The sequence below is a fragment of the Bombina bombina genome, chromosome 1, assembly GCF_027579735.1.
Source record: "Bombina bombina isolate aBomBom1 chromosome 1, aBomBom1.pri, whole genome shotgun sequence".
Classification (NCBI taxonomy): domain Eukaryota; kingdom Metazoa; phylum Chordata; class Amphibia; order Anura; family Bombinatoridae; genus Bombina; species Bombina bombina.
This window is the reverse complement of record NC_069499.1, coordinates 163,007,697-163,025,257: the sequence shown is the minus strand read 5'-3', so window position 1 is coordinate 163,025,257 and position 17,561 is coordinate 163,007,697. Positions and strand designations below refer to the sequence as shown.

Genomic DNA, 17,561 nt, shown 5'->3' with positions numbered 1-17,561 from the left:
CCAATAGAATGCAAGCTCAATCCTATTGGCTGATTGTATAAGGGAATAGGATTAAAGCTCATTCCTATTGACTGATTGGATCAGCCAATAGGATTTTTTCACCTTTAACTCCGATTGGCTGATAGAATTCTATCAGCCAATCGGAATTCAAGGGACGCCATCTTGGATGATGTCCCCTAAAGGAACCTTCATTCTTCAGTAGCCGTGGAAAGAAGAGGATGTCTTGAAGATGGAGCCGCTCCGCGCCGGATGGATGAAGATAGAAGATGCCATCTGGATGAAGACTTCTGCCGGCTTGGATGAAGACTTCGCCCGCTTGGATGAAGACTTTTTCTGGCTTCGTTGAGGACTTCTTGCCGCTTGGATGAAGACTTCTGCCGCTTCATTTAGGATGGATGTCCAGTCTACAAAAACTGTAAGTGGATCTTCGGGGGTTAGTGTTAGGTTTTTTTAAGGGTGTATTGGGTGGGTTTTATTTTTAGCTTAGGGATTGGGCTGAAAAAGAGCTAAATGCCCTTTTAAGGGTAATGCCCATACAAATGCCCTTTTCAGGGCAATGGGGAGCTTAGGTTTTTTAGATAGATTTTTATTTGGGGGGTTTGGTTGTGTGGGTGGTGGGTTTTACTGTTGGGGGTTGTTTGTATTTTTTTTTACAGGTAAAAGAGCTGATTTCTTTGGGGCAATGCCCCGCAAAAGGCCCTTTTAAGGGCTATTGGCAGTTTAGTTTAGGCTAGGGTTTTTTTTTATTTTGGGGGGATTTTTTATTTTGATAGGGCTATTAGATTAGGTGTAATTAGTTTTTATTTTGTGTAATTTAGTGTTTTTTTTTTTTGTAATTTAGTTAATTGTATTTAATTAATGTAATGTATTTAATTGTAGTGTAAGGTTAGGTGTTAGTGTAACTCAGGTTAGGTTTTATTTTACAGGTACATTTGTATTTATTTTATGTAAGTAGTTAGTAAATAGTTAATAACTATTTACTAAATAGTCTACCTAGTTAAAATAAATACAAACTTAGCTGTGAAATAAAAATAAAACCTAAGATAGCTACAATGTAACTATTAGTTATATTGTAGCTAGCTTAGGGTTTATTTTACAGCTAAGTATTTAGTTTAAAATAGGACTAATTTAGTTAATGATAGTAATTTTTATTTAGATTTATTTTAATTATATTCAAGTTAGTGGTGTTAGGGTTAGGGTTACATTAGGGTTAGGGTTAGACTTAGGGTTAGGGGTTAATAACTTTAGTATAGTGGCGGTGACGTTGGGGGCATCAGATTAGGGGTTAATAAGTGTAGGTAGGTGGCGGCGATGTTAGGGGCGGCAGATTAGGGGTTAATAACTGTAATGTAGGTGGCGGCGACATTGGGGGAGGCAGATTAGGGGTTAATAAGTATAATGTAGGTGACGGCGATTTCGGGGGTGGCAGATTATGGGTGTTGAGACTCGGGGTTCATGTTAGGGTGTTAGGTGTAAACATAACTTTTCTTTCCCCATAGGAATCAATGGGGCTGCGTTACGGAGCTTTATGCTCCTTTATTGCAGGTGTTAGTTTTTTTTTTAGCCGGCTCTCCCCATTGATGTCTATGGGGAAATCGTGCACGAGCACGTAAAACCAGCTCAAAGCAGCACTGGTATTGGAGTGCTTTATGGAGCTCAATTTTGCTCAACGCTGCAATATTGCCTGCTAAAGCCGGGTTTATGAAAACCTGTAATAGCAGCGCTATAGGGAGGTGAACGGTGACAATAACTTGCAAGTTAGTACCGAGCCGCTCATAACGCAAAACTCGCAATGTAGCCGGCTGTTTCTAGTGGTTTTTTCTTTTTGTTTTGCTCTCAGGTAGTTAACCCCTTCACGCCCCAGCACAAGTGTTTAACATCGGAACAAAGTTCTGATGTAAACACGCTGCAAAAATGAAATCACATGATCGTCGTTGCTAGGCAAGCCCCTAGTCCGATCTTGAGTTCATCAAAAAGGGGAGGCGCCTGCAGGACACCTTAAAGGTAGGACGTTCCATGCCATTCTTCAGCGTTAAAGCCCAGCTCTGTTAGGATGGCATAGAACGTCCAAAAGGGGGTGAAGTGGTTAAAAACATTGAAAACAAATTAAAACCATAAGAAACTATTGTATAATTTGTAAGTACATTCTTATAAGGATTTTCAGATGTCTTTACATAAGTAAAAGACACACAGCTAAACTGCACATTTAACCTACCAGAAAATGAATATCTATGTTGACTGCTTGGTATATTTAAATAAAGAGATTTCTCTTTTTAAGCAATAATATTTAAAACTATTTATTGAAAAAAAATAGATCTAGTATATAACATGCACTAAACATGTACAAGAAATTAAAAATATAAGAAGAGAAAAAACTTGTAGAAACATCTGTTAACGATTTTGCTGATTGACTGGAATAGCATATTCTAATTCTCCCCATGTAAGGTATAGGGCAGTGATGGCAAACCTTGGCACTCCAGATATTTCAGAACTACAATTCCCATGATGCTTAGGTATTCCAAAGTCCAATTGAGCATCACGGGAAATGTAGTTCTGAAACATCTGGAGTGCCAAGGTTCACCATTACTGGTATAGGGGGTATTTACATAGGATGAATGCATTTGATATTAGTAGCTTTGTGTGGGGTAAATGAGTGGATTAATATCAAAAGGCCATTTGGGTGCCCAGGAATTTAGGCCTATGTATCTTTTCATATTTTAAAACCACTGTACAGCGAACAAAAATCATCTGCATAAAGTTTTTTTTCATCAAAACAACAAAGACTCACTTTTGAAATGGCATTGGCTTTTTAATTTAAAGGGACAATAAAAACGAAATATTCATATTTTAGATAGAGCATGCAATTCTACTATTAAATTTGCATTGTTCACTTAGTATCATTATGCTCAGAAACAGCAATGCACTGCTGGGAACTAGCTGATGATTGGTGGCTGTCAATATATGCCTTTGTCAGATAGATTCAGGTAGCTCCCAGTAGTGAATTGTTTCTCTTGAGCCTACTCTTCAACAAAGGATACTAAGCAAATGTGATAATAGAACAAAATTCAAAAGATGTTTAAAATTGCATATTCTATCTGACTCATCAAAGTTTTATTTTGACTTAATTATACCTTTATATATTCTGCCTATAAAGAGCAAACGTTTTTATTTTATTTTTCATAGATGTAGCTACATAAAATTAAAGTTTATCTTCAGGTTTGCCTAGACCGAGATTGCTTCATAATTCATCTTTATGACAGTGTACAGTGTGTTCACATTCTTTGACTGCCACTGGCTGCATCATCATGCTGGCATATTTGCAAGGCTTCTCCTTGTTGCAATCCTTTTGCCAGTAGATTACATTCTTTCGGTTGAGGTTTGCCCCAGCACAAGCATCATACCACCAGCCTCCACCAGCAATGCCCTGAAACTCCAGCCTGGCGCAGTTTTGAAAATAATTATCATTGTCCCGATCTTTGGTGGTGAATTTCTGGTTATCATGGAGATATGCCACTGTATCATGGGTCATGGCATCGTTGGCAGAACCATGATATAATCCAAGGCGCAAACGATACTGAGATTCCTCCGACTCAATCAGAGCTGGGCTGTACATTCCCCACTTTATCTGTCCTTCCATGTTTACCAGTTTAATGCCCAGCTTGTGATGACCAGGAGGTTGGGTTAACTGATGCATATATTCATTACCCAGCCAGTGGTCACCAAGAGCATTGCCAAAGCCTAGTTTATAATCTTCCCAGTTGCGATCAAAGTCCAAACTGCTATTGGCTGTAATATGTTGAACCACTGTCCATCCGCCATCTTGCATGATACAAAATACAACTATGTTAACACTTTCTGGCTGTATTATATAGAGACCATCTGTGGCAGTCCCTTGTGACTTCTGCATGACCTCTGAGCAATCACTAGAAAATGCTAGAAAAAAAAAAAGAATGGGTTATTCTGCTTTTTAATATGCATCGCTGTCGTGTTTTTCTTTTGAATTTTGCTCCCTGAACAGCTCTGCACAATCTGTTGATGCATTACAAATATTACAAAGAACTGCAGTATATAATAGAATTGTAATGATTGGTTGTTTACTTCCACGATCATGTTATTCTTTCGCTCTGCATATGCACTTACAAAAGCTTAACGCATTGTATTGCACAAACCTCTGAACCGTTGTTTATGCTACCTTTTTTACATGCTTATAGGCTTTAATATATATATATATATATATATATATATATATATATATATATATATATATATATATATATATATATATATATCAGTCTTACAAATGAAGCGCACTCTTACTTATATCAACAACTGCCTGGGTGTCATCAAACATTATTTTAAATAACAGAAAAAAGCTTGCACTCACTTGGTTTTTTTATAACCTTAAGTGTGTGTTTATTATCCCAGGACATACTTGAAAACGAGAAAAATCTCAATGTATCCTTCCTGGTAAAATATTTTAATAAATAAATAAATAAATTAAATCGATGCTCCCCTTCCTCGGGCCTGAGGAAGCTATACATCCCCAAAACACACACTTGTGGTTATAAAAGACCAGAGAGTGCAAACTTTTTGCTGTTTTATATATATATACATACAGTATATATACATACACAAAACACAGAAGTGGACTGCACTCTCAAACCATTCAGGGTCCACATCTTATGACCCTACAAAGTTCACAGCCCTGGGTGCTTGGCACTGTTTATATATGTGTATACATGTGTATTTATGTGTTTATATGTGTAAACATATTTACACATATACGCACATATATACAAATATACACACAATACACTTTTCAGCCCTTTCCAATCAAATACCTTGAAACATGCAATATAATTTAAATATTTTAATTACAATTTTATTGTTTTAATGTAATCTTTTTAAACAGAAATACTTGAAATTCATATGTTCTTGACTTAGAAAAAAAAATTGTTTTATGTTTAAATCTTTTTATATATATATATTTATAAAAAAAATAGGGTCCAACTGGGAAAACATGTTGAGAATTTTTTTCCTCGTGTGAATAGTCAATGATAACATTATCTTACAGAGAGGAACATGCAACCTGACATTATATAAAAGATGTCTCCAGATTAGGTACAGACCATATGAAAACTATAGGGTACAGTATGGTTACACAGTATAGGAAAGGGATTATTGGAACTCTGCAGACGCACTCCTTGCCCAATCCTGCAAGGAATCGCTCACTCCATGGGGTACCCTGAAAGATAGAGCAGCCCCCCGCAAAACATCATAGCCACAGCCAAATAAAAACGAAAACCCTGTTGATTAATCCAGGAATACTTTTTAACTGATGGATGTTCTACAACATATATGATAAACTGGTGCCTGGGGTCACATGCGGCTCTAGGAAACTTAGAACTAAGAATGTGTGCCATAATTTGTGTGGCCCCAGGAAAAGGTGGAACTAAAAATATTTGCTTTGTGGTCTTCTGGTGGGTAGACAGACAAGAGAGTCACAACTCAAAAGATTGCTATGAAGGGGAGAACAGCAGAACAATTAGCAAATGTATTATTATTGTATATTTAATAGCCATCCATTTATATGTTTAAGGTCCTTATTGGTCTACAAATTGGCCAGAGGCATCTCTGATGGAGGTCAGGCAGTGGCCAGATTCTCGTCTAGCAGTAAATTCAACTTGAAGTTATCCAAATGCCATTTTCACCTGTGATATGTAAGTATCCACCAGTACAGAATATGTGGGACATACTGTAATGTGAATATTTCCTTTTCAATGGCAGAAATCTAGATCATTTTCACGAATAGTAGTCAAACATTGCAGGGAGCGTGGCAAAGCTTGAAGAAGCATTATAGTACTAGAGAAATTAAAGAATGAATTTGCTTGTGTGCAAAGTAATTATATTCAATTTTAAATGTTCTTTTGACATAATGACTGAATATGTTTTATACACTCAGTTTTAACCCGCCCTTCATAAAAATGGTTTTCCATTCTCCTCAGTTAATTCCCCTCAATTATATCTTTTAAGTACTATTTTGGCTGTTTTACAATTAGAGTTGTAATGTATAATACAAAAATACAGACCTGTCTCTCCTCTGTTAATTATTTTGTTACTGTCTTCATTAGAGAGGAGATGCAAATTGGCCACCTGCACCTGTCCTTCTGAATTTGCCCCTAGCGTACAGCCAGGGAACAACAGCAGCAGTGCAACCCAAGTGTTAATCAATCCCATGGCTAGACCACCTGGTAACCACTCAGTGGGAAACTGAAAATAAAATGTTATGGGCTGTAAACACAATCAGATCATGCCAAACCTTTTCTCTGTTAAAAATAAAATAAATTCATAGTTAAAACGGCTTACAATATCAAATAAAAGTTAAACTCAAATTCTAATTTCAGTTATAACGCTTAAATGTGCATAGTAAAAAAGGGTGGATCTCATCAGACTACAGAACTTTGACCCTACAGTGTGCCCCTCTGATTAAACACTGGTCCCACCTTGGTCCCCCCAGTAAAATGTGTCTAGAACCGCCACTGACCCTACTACATTCTACACAAGAACTGATTGATCAGTACAGTATCTCATTTGTATATATCCCTTATTTGTCACAGCAAAATTGGTTAGTAACTCAACAGTTCTAAATCTTTTAAAAAATATTTATATTTTGTGTGCAGACCTTTTGCAGAACAGTGCATAAAGGGACAGTCTACAATAGAATGTTTATTGTTTTAAAAGATAGATAATCCCTTTATTACCCGTTCCCCAGTTTTGCATAAGCAACACAGTTATATTAATTTACTTTTTACCTCTGTGATTACCTGTATCTAACATCTTCTAAAGGCCCCCTGATCACATGGCTTTTTATTTATCATCTATTGACTTGCATTTTAGCCTATTAGTGCTGTGTTGTGCTGACTCTTAAATAACTCCATGGGCGTGAACACAATGCTATCTATATGGCACACATGAACTAACAGTCTCCTGTTGTGAAAAGCAAATTCAAAAGCATGTGATAAGAGACTGTTTGTTTTCATCTACTTAACATTGAAGGAATCCAATGTACTGATATATGTATATACTGTATGTATATATATATATATATATATATATATACTGTATATATATATATATATATATATATGTGTGTGTACATATGTATTTATTTTTGTATATATGTATTTACAACCATATATACACATAAATACACATGTACACATATATATAAGTGCATTGGAGCCCTTTGCAGTTAAGTAGATGAAAGCATGAAAAATCATATTTATGCAATATTTATATTTAATAAAGTGCTACACTGTGTATTTACTGTAAATATATTGTACATTCCAATGTTCTGCACATAGCAGAATATGTTCTATGTATTTTAAATAGATATTCCTATATATATATATGTATATACCTATACTTATATATACAGTATATTGTACCAAAAAAAAAATCATATATATATGGAAATATGTATTTATGAATAAACTAGGCGAGAAGCCTGCCCAGAGGGCAGTCTATGTTTAAAAAATACAAACCCACAAGCTAAAGTTACAAAAAAATAAAAAAATTAAATTACAGAAAATTATAAACAAAGCTATACAAAATAAAAATTTAAACCTAAACTAATACCCCAATAAAAATACCCCCAAAATAAAAACATCCCCTAATCTAATACTAAACTACCAATAGCCCTTAAAAGGGCCTTTTGTAGGGCATTGTCCTAAATTAAACAGCTCTTTTACATTTAAAAATTACTAAATCCCCCCTAACAGTAAAACCCCCCACCCACCAAACCCCCCAAAATTAAAAAAACTAAAGGGGCATTTGTATGGGCATTGCCCTTAAAAGGGCATTCAGCTCTTGTACTGCCCTTAAAAGGGCAATCAGCTCTTTTCCAAACCAAAAAACACTAAACTTAAAACAATGCCACCCCAAAAAAAAAAGCCTAAGACTAAGCCCAAATAGGTACTCACTGTTCCTGAAGTCCGGAGGAGAAGGTCTTCTTCCAGACAGCTCCATCATCTTCTATCTTCATCCAGAATGAAGGCGGCACGGAGCGGAGGTGCGGAGCTGTCTTCCCCAATGCGTGGATCCTCAGTGATGGTCCTCGGCGGCGTGGAGCTCCTCTCCATCTGATGTCCGTCGTACACTGAAGATTGAATGCAAAGTATCGCATTGAATTTGGGGTACCTTGCATTCCTATTGGCTGAAATTTTGAAATCAGCCAATAGGATTAGAGCTGCTGAAATCCTATTGGCTGTTCAAATCAGCCAATAAGATTTCAGTAGCTCTCACACTATTGGCTGATTTCAAAATTTCCATGCATCGTGGAAGCCAGCTCCGCCCCACCGCTCTGTGCCGCCTTCGCTCCAGATAAAGATAGAAGATGATGGAGCCGCCTTGAAGAACACCTTCTCCGCCGGGCTTCAGTAATGGTGAGTACCTATTTGGGGCTTAGTTTTCGTATTTTTAAAAATGTTTTTTTATTTATTTTTATTTTTAAGATTAGGGATTTAATAGGCTTGAAAAAGAGCAGATTGCCCTTTTAAGGGCAGTAAAAGAGCTGAATGCCCTTTTAAGGGTAATGCCCATACAAATGTTTAGGTTTTCTTAGTGTTAGGCTTGTTTATTTTGGTGGATGGGGGGAGTTTTCTGACAGGGGGGATTTAGTATTTTTTAAATGTAAAAGAGCTGTTTAACTTAGGGCAATGCACTACAAAAGGCCCTTTTTAGGGCTCTTGGTAGTTTCAATTAGGGGGTGTTTTTATTTTGTGGGGGCTTTTTTATTTTCATAGGGATTATGTATAATTTTTTTTATTTTTGATAATTTTGTTTATTTTTTTTCTGTAATGTTAGAGTTTTTTATTTTTTGTAATTTAATGTTAGGATTTTTTATTTTAATTGTAATTTAGTAGTAATTGGGGTTAATTTAGGGGTGTTAGGTTAGGGGGCTTAGTAATTAAATTTGTTATTTGCGTTGTGGGGGGTTGGCGGTATAGGGGTTAATATATTAATTAGGTTAATTGCGATGCGGGGGTTTGGCGGTTTAGGTGGTAATAGGTTAATTAGGTTTCTTGCAATGTGGGGAGTTGGCGGTTTAAGAGTTAATTGGTTAAATAGGTTTATTGCGATGTGGGGGGGTTTAGTGGTTTAGGGGTTAATAGATTAATTAGGTTTATTGCGATGTGGAGTTTGGGCGGTTTAAGAGTTAATAGGTTTATTGCGATGTGGGGGTTTTGCGGTTTAGGGGTTAATAGATTAATTCGGTTTATTGCGATGTGGGGGGTTGGCGGTTTAGGGGTTAATATTGTAATCATGTTATTTTATAGTTTTGCAATGTGGGGGTTGGAGGTTGAGGTGTTAATAATTTGTGCTCCATTTTGCTCCATTAACTTCTATGGGGGAATATGTTAATATGCAGGCAATATTTTAAATTCGGCTTTTTGCGCACATAGGGTTAGCGTGAGAGTGAAAACAGTTTACTTTCAACTCATAATACCAGTGCTACCTGACAAGGGCAAAAAGCCGAACTTCTAGCACAGTTAATGCTCACGTGGGAGTGTTAATTAGCGCTCCACTTGTAATCTGGCCCTTTATGGGAAACTCAATTTCCAGTTTTTCCTTTCATGATTCAGATAGCATAGAATGTTAAAAAAAATCCAGTTTACTCCTATTATCAAATCTACCTTGTTCTCATTGTATTTGTTGAAGAGAACATCTAGGTAAATAGATTACATACGTCTGGGGAACTATTTTTTATGAAATGGAGGATTTTTCAAATGAGTATTGTTTTTTTCTCTGGAAATAAGCTTTACAAAGCAGCAAATCAAACATTGAAACCAAATCTGCTCATAAGAGTTAATAAACTCAAAACAGCCTTCCAGAAGTAGTCTGTTTTTTGCTGTACCCACCCTGTAAAGGGGATTGCAATTGAAAGCAAAATGCATGACATATTGTACATCTAATTTGTATATCTTACCCAGAGTTCATCATGATAGGTGGACTCATGTGCTTACATTGTAAAGAAATTCAACAATAGACCAAGAGAACTATGTAAATTTGGTAACAGAAGTAAATTGTTTTTTTTTTTTTATTGCACAAACTGTTTAAATCTTTATGTTTCTTGTCCCTTTAACACCCATTTAATTATTCTCACATTTTCACAGACAGCAGATATATACAGTCATTTACTAATATTACTATATTAGTTAAAGGAACATTAAACACTTTGAGATGGTAATATAAAATTAAAAATCATATAAATAAAAAAATATACTTTGATTATTTATTTTGTCCCCTTTTCCTGTAATTCCATTCTGAAATTGTACTTCCTATTAAAACTGAAGTGCAGAATATTTGAACTTGAAAAAATACATCTACATGTTATTGTCAGACCAATCTTTTCTTTGACTGCATCATTCTATCAAACATTTATTTAGTGTTTAATGTCTCTTTACGGGACTGTTTCATTCTTTCTAATAATACATAATAATACAATAGAACTGAATCTGCTGTCTTTTAAGTCCTCCCTTGATCCCTTTTCTCCTTAATAAGAAAGATTTTTTTAAATGTTTTTATATTTCTATATAACTAGAGTTATTAAACTGGCAGGACAGTATTTTCTAGATTCAGGTCAATTAAGTCAATCAAGGATAAATAAACAAACAAAGACCCTATTGTGATGAAACTTATAAGTTTGTGGGAAATCCTAATTGAAATTAAGTATCCTTGAAAGGGACATAAAACCCATTTTTTTTTCTTTCATGATTCAGATAGAGCATATAATTTTAAACTACTAATTTACTTTTATTATCAAATGTTCTTTGTGTTCTTGTTATCCTTTGTTGAAAAGAGGAAATGTATATTCAGGAGTGTGCATGTGACTGCAGCACTCTATGGTAGCTGTTTTGCTATGTTATACTTTAGCAAGAGCACTAGATAGCAGCACTGTTTCCTGTTATGTAGTGCTAAAGGCACGTGCACGCTATCTATCTAGATATCTCTTCAACAAAGAATAACATGAGAAAAAAAATCAAATTTGATAATAGAAGTTTTAAATTGCATGTTCTGTGTAAATCACAAATGTAAAATGTTGGGTGTCATGCCCCTTTAAAATCAATTGTATCTGAAATAGTGTCTCTATAGAGTAATTATGCAAATGTTTGCTAATTAGCATGGGTGTTTTTTTTTTCATAAAAAGGTGGCAACCCTCTCTATAATTAAGCTAATTAGAGGAATTTCACCCTATTAAAACCTAGTGTTTGCTTTACAGAAATGTAATACTATATTTTTTTCTCCCCCATATATTCATACTTACTGTATTGTATTGCGCACCTTTATTTCTCAGCGCAGTTCTGTAAAGATCTGTTGGAATACAGTAGAATGAACTTTGCTTAGCTGGATATTACGAGAATAACTCATCACTGTTGTAACAAATGCTTTAATTCAGCTTCTGAATGAACTTTAGACAACAACTCACAAATTACAACTTATTAATAACAAGTCATTTAGATTGTTCCATTAAAGATAAATTAGAAAATTACCTTTAACTCATTTCATGCTGGGATCATTGTAAAAGAAACATTAGAGTTACAATTTCTGTTGTATATTTGTGCAGAAAATAAGCCTTTGTTTCATGATTTTCCTGTTTGTTAGCAGACAGGAGTGCTAGATAATTAATACAAAAAAGTAAAATGCCATTAGCTATATTTTAAGATTTTATTCAGAAATGTTCAGTGCCAGCTATGTTCAGGATTACAACAGAAAAAGGGACAGCAGCCGTTATAATAAAGGGGCATTGTACTGTACAATTTGATTCCTCTTAACAGAATATCAATCCCTTAACTACTGAGCTCTTTTGCAATGTTTAGGTCTTGATCACATTTAGGGCCAGATTACGAGTTTGCGTAGAAGTAAACTTTTTTACGCGCATCGGGCAGTGCTTGCATTGTAAGTTGAACGTAAAAAGTTATCACTTGCGCTAACTCAATGCGTGCAAAAAGCTGAAGTTAGAACATCGCGTGAGATAACCTATTCCCCCATAGGAACCTAACCTAACACACTACTCGCATGCTAACCCGAAAGCATATTCTCAAGTGCGCTAACACAACATAAAAATACGAATATTTCACATTCCAATGTTCTTCACATAGAAGAATATGTTATATGGGCTTGATTTATCAAGCCTATTCCTCCCTTACGACTGCATATGTGTGTGTGTATATATATATATATATATATATATATATATATATATATATACACACACACACATATATATATATATATATATATATATATACAATCACATACACAGTTTCACACACACATATATGTATACAATCACATACACAGTTACACACACATATATATGTGTGTGTCTATGCTTATGTATATATATATATATATATATATATATATATATATATATATATATATACATATATATATTATATATATATATATATATAATATTTATTTATTGTTTCTTCTTTTTTTAAACATTTTATCTTGACTGAAAATGAGTCCAGGAATCCAATACAGGCATATAGCAGTAGGGGTGGGGGGCTGCTCCTTTCAGAAATGTTGTGCCTTGCTGATATCTAATACATTGCAGATGCAGTTAACCGAGCAGCTAGCTAGCAGAGTAGACTGCAGTTTTAGCCTTTTTGGCAGCCGTGGGGTTAACTGCATCTGCTATGTATTTGAGCCATTTCTCCAAGAGCAGGAGATTGTGTGGGAGGTTCCATAATGATTACATACCCTAAGTTTCAGACTGCAGATGTCCCTAGGGGGAAATATAAGTAAGATGCAGTTAACCCAGCAGCTAGCTAGCAGAGGAGACTGCAGTTTTAGCCTTTTTGGCAGCCGTGGGGTTAACTGCATCTGCTATGTATTTGAGCCATTTCTCAGAGACCCTAAGTTTCAGACTGCAGATGTCCCTAGGGGGAAATATAAGTAAGTAGCTTTTACTCCTCTTCACATCTCCTGCATGGGCTCTGCTTTTAGACTTCTATAGATTGATCGGCTGCTACTGAGATCACAAACAGAAAGTGAAAGTAACACAGCGATTTTAAAAATGTGTGCTAAAAGCAACCACTAGATGGAGCTGGTTTGCAAGAAATCCCATACAAATCAATGCAGTACAACCACTTCTGAGGATTTTTTTTTAGCAAAAAAATCGCATACTCTTGCAGTTTTTAAATTGTGGCGATTAATCGGGGTTTTTTAAATTGCATATGCGATTAATCGTGCAGTCCTAATATATATATACATTTTTAGACATGTATATGTATGTATGTCTGTTAAAGCACTTTAGTTACCTTTTTTTTTTCCTTACACCTCAGATCTCATATCTTTGAGCCTTTTTAACTTTTTTTTGTGCAATATTTTTTTTTATATAATTTTTATTAGATGGTGTTATTATGAGTGCAACTGTATTGTGTAATGTATTTTTGATGTGTTTTGTGACACTTTTTAGTTTCGCAGAGCTCTGAGGTTGAGGTAATCATTCTAGCAGAAATCGCAAATTGCGCTCACGCATTTCCATTTACTTTCAAGTTGTAAAACAAGCGCAATTTAACTTGCACACAAACAAATGCAAAAACCTGATATTGCGTGCAAACGATATCACGCCACTGGCCCGTTATCCACACTGTAAGCCATTTTTCAGTGAAAAACTCACACACATTTTTTTTTTCAACAGACTTAGTAGATTCAAACTTTGATGTTATTTTATGTATATCTCATATGGGAGAACTCTACAACAAAATGTGTGAAAAATTTATATTTTTACTAAAATTTTAATAAATAAAGTTGCAAGCAATAGTCTATAGTCAAAAGAAAGAAGGGGATTATCATGTAAATTAGGGCCTTTCGTAAAGTTATGTAACTTTGATGTGCATATAGGGGCTCCTATGAACCTCTTTTTAAATAAATGCAAATTTATTCACAACAGGTAAACACTGCCTTGAGATTGTCATAAAAAAAAATAATTTATTAAAATTTAAATATACAAGGTTGTAAACAAAAGTGTAAGTGTGCTTTTTCAAAACTCTATAGTGAAAAAGAAGAAAAGGGTTTCCTCTTATAAATTAGGGCTTTTTGTTATATTTATACAAGTTTGATTTGCACATAGGGGCTCTCATAAGCCTTTGCTCAAAGAAATGCACATTTATTATCGTTAGGTTATCACTATTACTACAGGGCAAAATTACAAGTCAAATCAGTTTGCGAAAACACATCGCTTTATGACTTTTCCACATTTAGGGTCGCGCAGCAATTGCAAGTTGAAAACTAACTTATTTTATGCGCCCGTTAAGCCGCTTACTCCAAACAGCCAAATCACATGCGCGTTCATGTATTCCCCATAGAAGTCAATAGAGAAGACAAATAAAAAAAAAACACACACAAAAAACATAATTTATGTAAGAACTTACCTGATAAATTCATTTATTTTATAGTGGCAAGAGTCCATGAGCTAGTGACGTATGGGATATACATTCCTACCAGGAGGGGGCAAAGTTTCCCAAACCTAAAAATGCCTATAAATACACCTCTCACCACACCCACAATTCAGTTTAACGAATAGCCAAGTAGTGGGGTGATAGAAAAAAGGAGTATAAAGCATCAAAAAAGTTATTCGAAATATAATTGTGCTTTATACAAAAAACATAACCGCCATAAAAAGGGTGGGTCTCATAGACTCTTGCCAATATGAAATAAATGAATTTATCAGGTAAGTTCTTACATAAATTATGTTTTTTTTCATATAATTGGCAAGAGTCCATGAGCTAGTGAATGATGGGATAGAAATACCCAAGATGTGAAACTCCACACAAGAGTCACTAGAGAGGGATAAAATAAAAACAGCCATTTTCCGCTGAAAAAATTAAATACACAACCAAGAAAATAATTTTTTCTCATAAATGAAAGAAAAAAACTTAAAACATAAGCAGAGGAAACAAACTGAAACAGCTGTCTGAAGAACTTTTCTATCAAAAACTGCTTCCGAAGAGGCAAATACAGTACATCAAAACGGTAGAATTTAGTAAATTTATGCAAAGAAGACCAAGTTGCTGCTTTGCAAATCTGATCAACTGAAGCTTCATTCTTAAAAGCCCATGAAGTGGAGACTGATCTAGTAGAATTAGCTGTGATTCAGGGCCTGACCCGACTCCAAATAAGCCTTATGAATCAAAAGCTTTAGCCAAGATGCCAAGGAAATGGCAGACACTTTCTGACCTTTCCTAGAACTAGAAAAGACAACAAATAGACTAGAAGTCTTCCTGAAATTTTTAGTAGCTTCGACATAATATTTCAAAGTTCTCACAGCATCCAGAGAATGTAAGGATCTTTCCAAAGAATTCTTAGGATTAGGACACAAAGAGGGGACAACAATTTCCCTATTAATGTTGTTAGAATTCACAACCTTAGGTAAAAATGTAAATGAAGTCCGCAAAACTGCCTTATCTTGATGAAAAATCAGAAAAGGTGACTCACAAGAAAGAGCAGATAATTCAGAAACTCTTCTAGCAGAAGAGATAACCAAAAGGAACAACACTTTCCAAGAAAGTAGTTTAATATCCAAAGAATGCATAGGCTCAAAAGGAGAAGCCTGTAAAGCTTTCAAAACCAAATTAAGTCTCCAAGGAGGAGAGATTGATTTAATGAAAGGCTTGATATGAACCAAAGCCTGAACAAAACAGTGAATATCAGGAAGCTTAGCAATCTTTCTGTGAAATAAAACAGAAAGAGCAGAGATTTGTCCCTTCAAGGAACTTGCAGATAAACCTTTATACAAACCATCCTGAAGAAACTGTAAAATTCTAGGAATTCTAAAAGAATGCCAGGAAAATTTATGAGAAGAACACCATGAAATATAAGTCTTCCAAACTCAATAATAAATCTTCCTAGAAACAGATTTATGAGCCTGTAACATCGTATCAATCACTGAGTCAGAGAAACCTCTATGACTAAGCTCTAAGCGTTCAATTTCCATACCTTCAAATTTAGCAATTTGAGATCCTGATGGAAAAACGGTCCATGAGACAGAAGGTCTGGTCTTAAAGGAAGTGGCCAAGGTTGACAACTGGACATCAGGACAAGGTCCGCATACCAGAACCTGTGAGGCCATGTTGGAGCTACTAGAAACACAAACAAATGTTCCATGATGATTTTGTAAATCACTCTTGGAAGAAGAACTAGAGACGGGAAGATATAAGCAGGTTGGTAAAACCAAGGAACTGCTAACGCATCCACCGACTCCGCCTGAGGATCCCTGGACCTGGATAGATACCTGGGAAGTTTCTTGTTTAGATGAGAAGCCATCAGATCTATTTCTGGAAGACCCCACATCTGAACAATCTGAAAAAACACTTCTGGATGGAGAGACCACTCCCCCGGGTGTAAAGTCTGACGGCTGAGATAATCCGCTTCCCAATTGTCTATACCTGGGAAATGTACTGCAGAAATTAGACAAGAGCTGGATTCCGCCCAAGCAAGTATCCGAGATACTTTATTCATGGCTAGGGGACTGTGAGTACCGCCCTTATGATTGACATATGCCTGTCTGTCTGAAAACAAATTAATGGTTCTCTCTTCAACAGAGGCCAAACCTGAAGAGCCCTGAAAAAAGCACAGAGTTCCAAAATATTAATAGGTAACCTCGCCTCTTGAGATTTCCAAACCCCTTGTGCTGTTAGAGTTCCCCAGACAGCTCCCCAACCTGAAAGACTTGCATCTGTTGTGATTACAGTCCAGGTTGGACGAACAAAAGAGGCCCCTTGAATTATACGGTGGTGGTCTAACCACCAAATCAGAGAAAGTTGAACATTGGGATTTAAGGATATTAATTGTGATATCTTTGTATAATCCCTGCACCATTGCTTCAGCATACAAAGATGGAGAGTTCTCATATGAAAACGAACAAAGGGGATCGCGTCTGATGCTGCAGTCATGAGACCTAAAACTTCCATGCACATAGCCACTGAAGGGAACGATTGAGACTGAAGGTCCTGACAAGCTGAAACCAATTGTATTTGTCTCTTGTCTGTTAGAGACAGAGTCATGGACACTGAATCTATCTGGAAACCTAAAAAGGTGACCCTTGTCTGAGGAATCAAGGAACTTTTTGGTAAATTGATCCTCCAACCATGTCTTCCACCTCCATAGGAGGCAAAGTTTGTAAAACTGAATTGTGGGTGTGGTGAGGGGTGTATTTATAGACAATTTGAGGTTTGGGAAACTTTGCCCCTCCTAGTAGGATTGTATATCCCATATGTCACTAGCTCATGGACTCTTGCCAATTACAAGAAAGAAAATGTGCTTTTATACAAAAAAATCATAACCACCAAAAAAAAGGTGGGTCTCATGGACTCTTGCCACTATGAAAGAAATTAATTTATCAGTTCTGGGAAGTTTCTTGTTCAAACGAGAGGCCATCAGATCTATTTCTGGAAGACACCACATCTGTACAATCTGATGAAACACATCTAGATGGAGAGACCACTCCCCTGGATGCAAAGTATGACGACTGAGATAATCCGTTTCCC

General features: G+C 35.8%; 1 protein-coding gene across 1 annotated transcript in view; it reads right to left on the bottom strand.

The window, feature by feature from the left end:
* Nucleotides 1-3,238: 3,238 nt before the first annotated feature.
* LOC128657037 (fibrinogen-like protein 1-like protein) overlaps nt 3,239-17,561 on the bottom strand; it is a 33,935-nt gene continuing 19,612 nt past the window's right edge. Inside the window, exon 2 of the mRNA XM_053711263.1 lies at nt 3,239-3,933. Coding sequence (XP_053567238.1) covers nt 3,239-3,933 — 695 coding nt within the window. The remainder of the gene's footprint in view (nt 3,934-17,561) is intronic.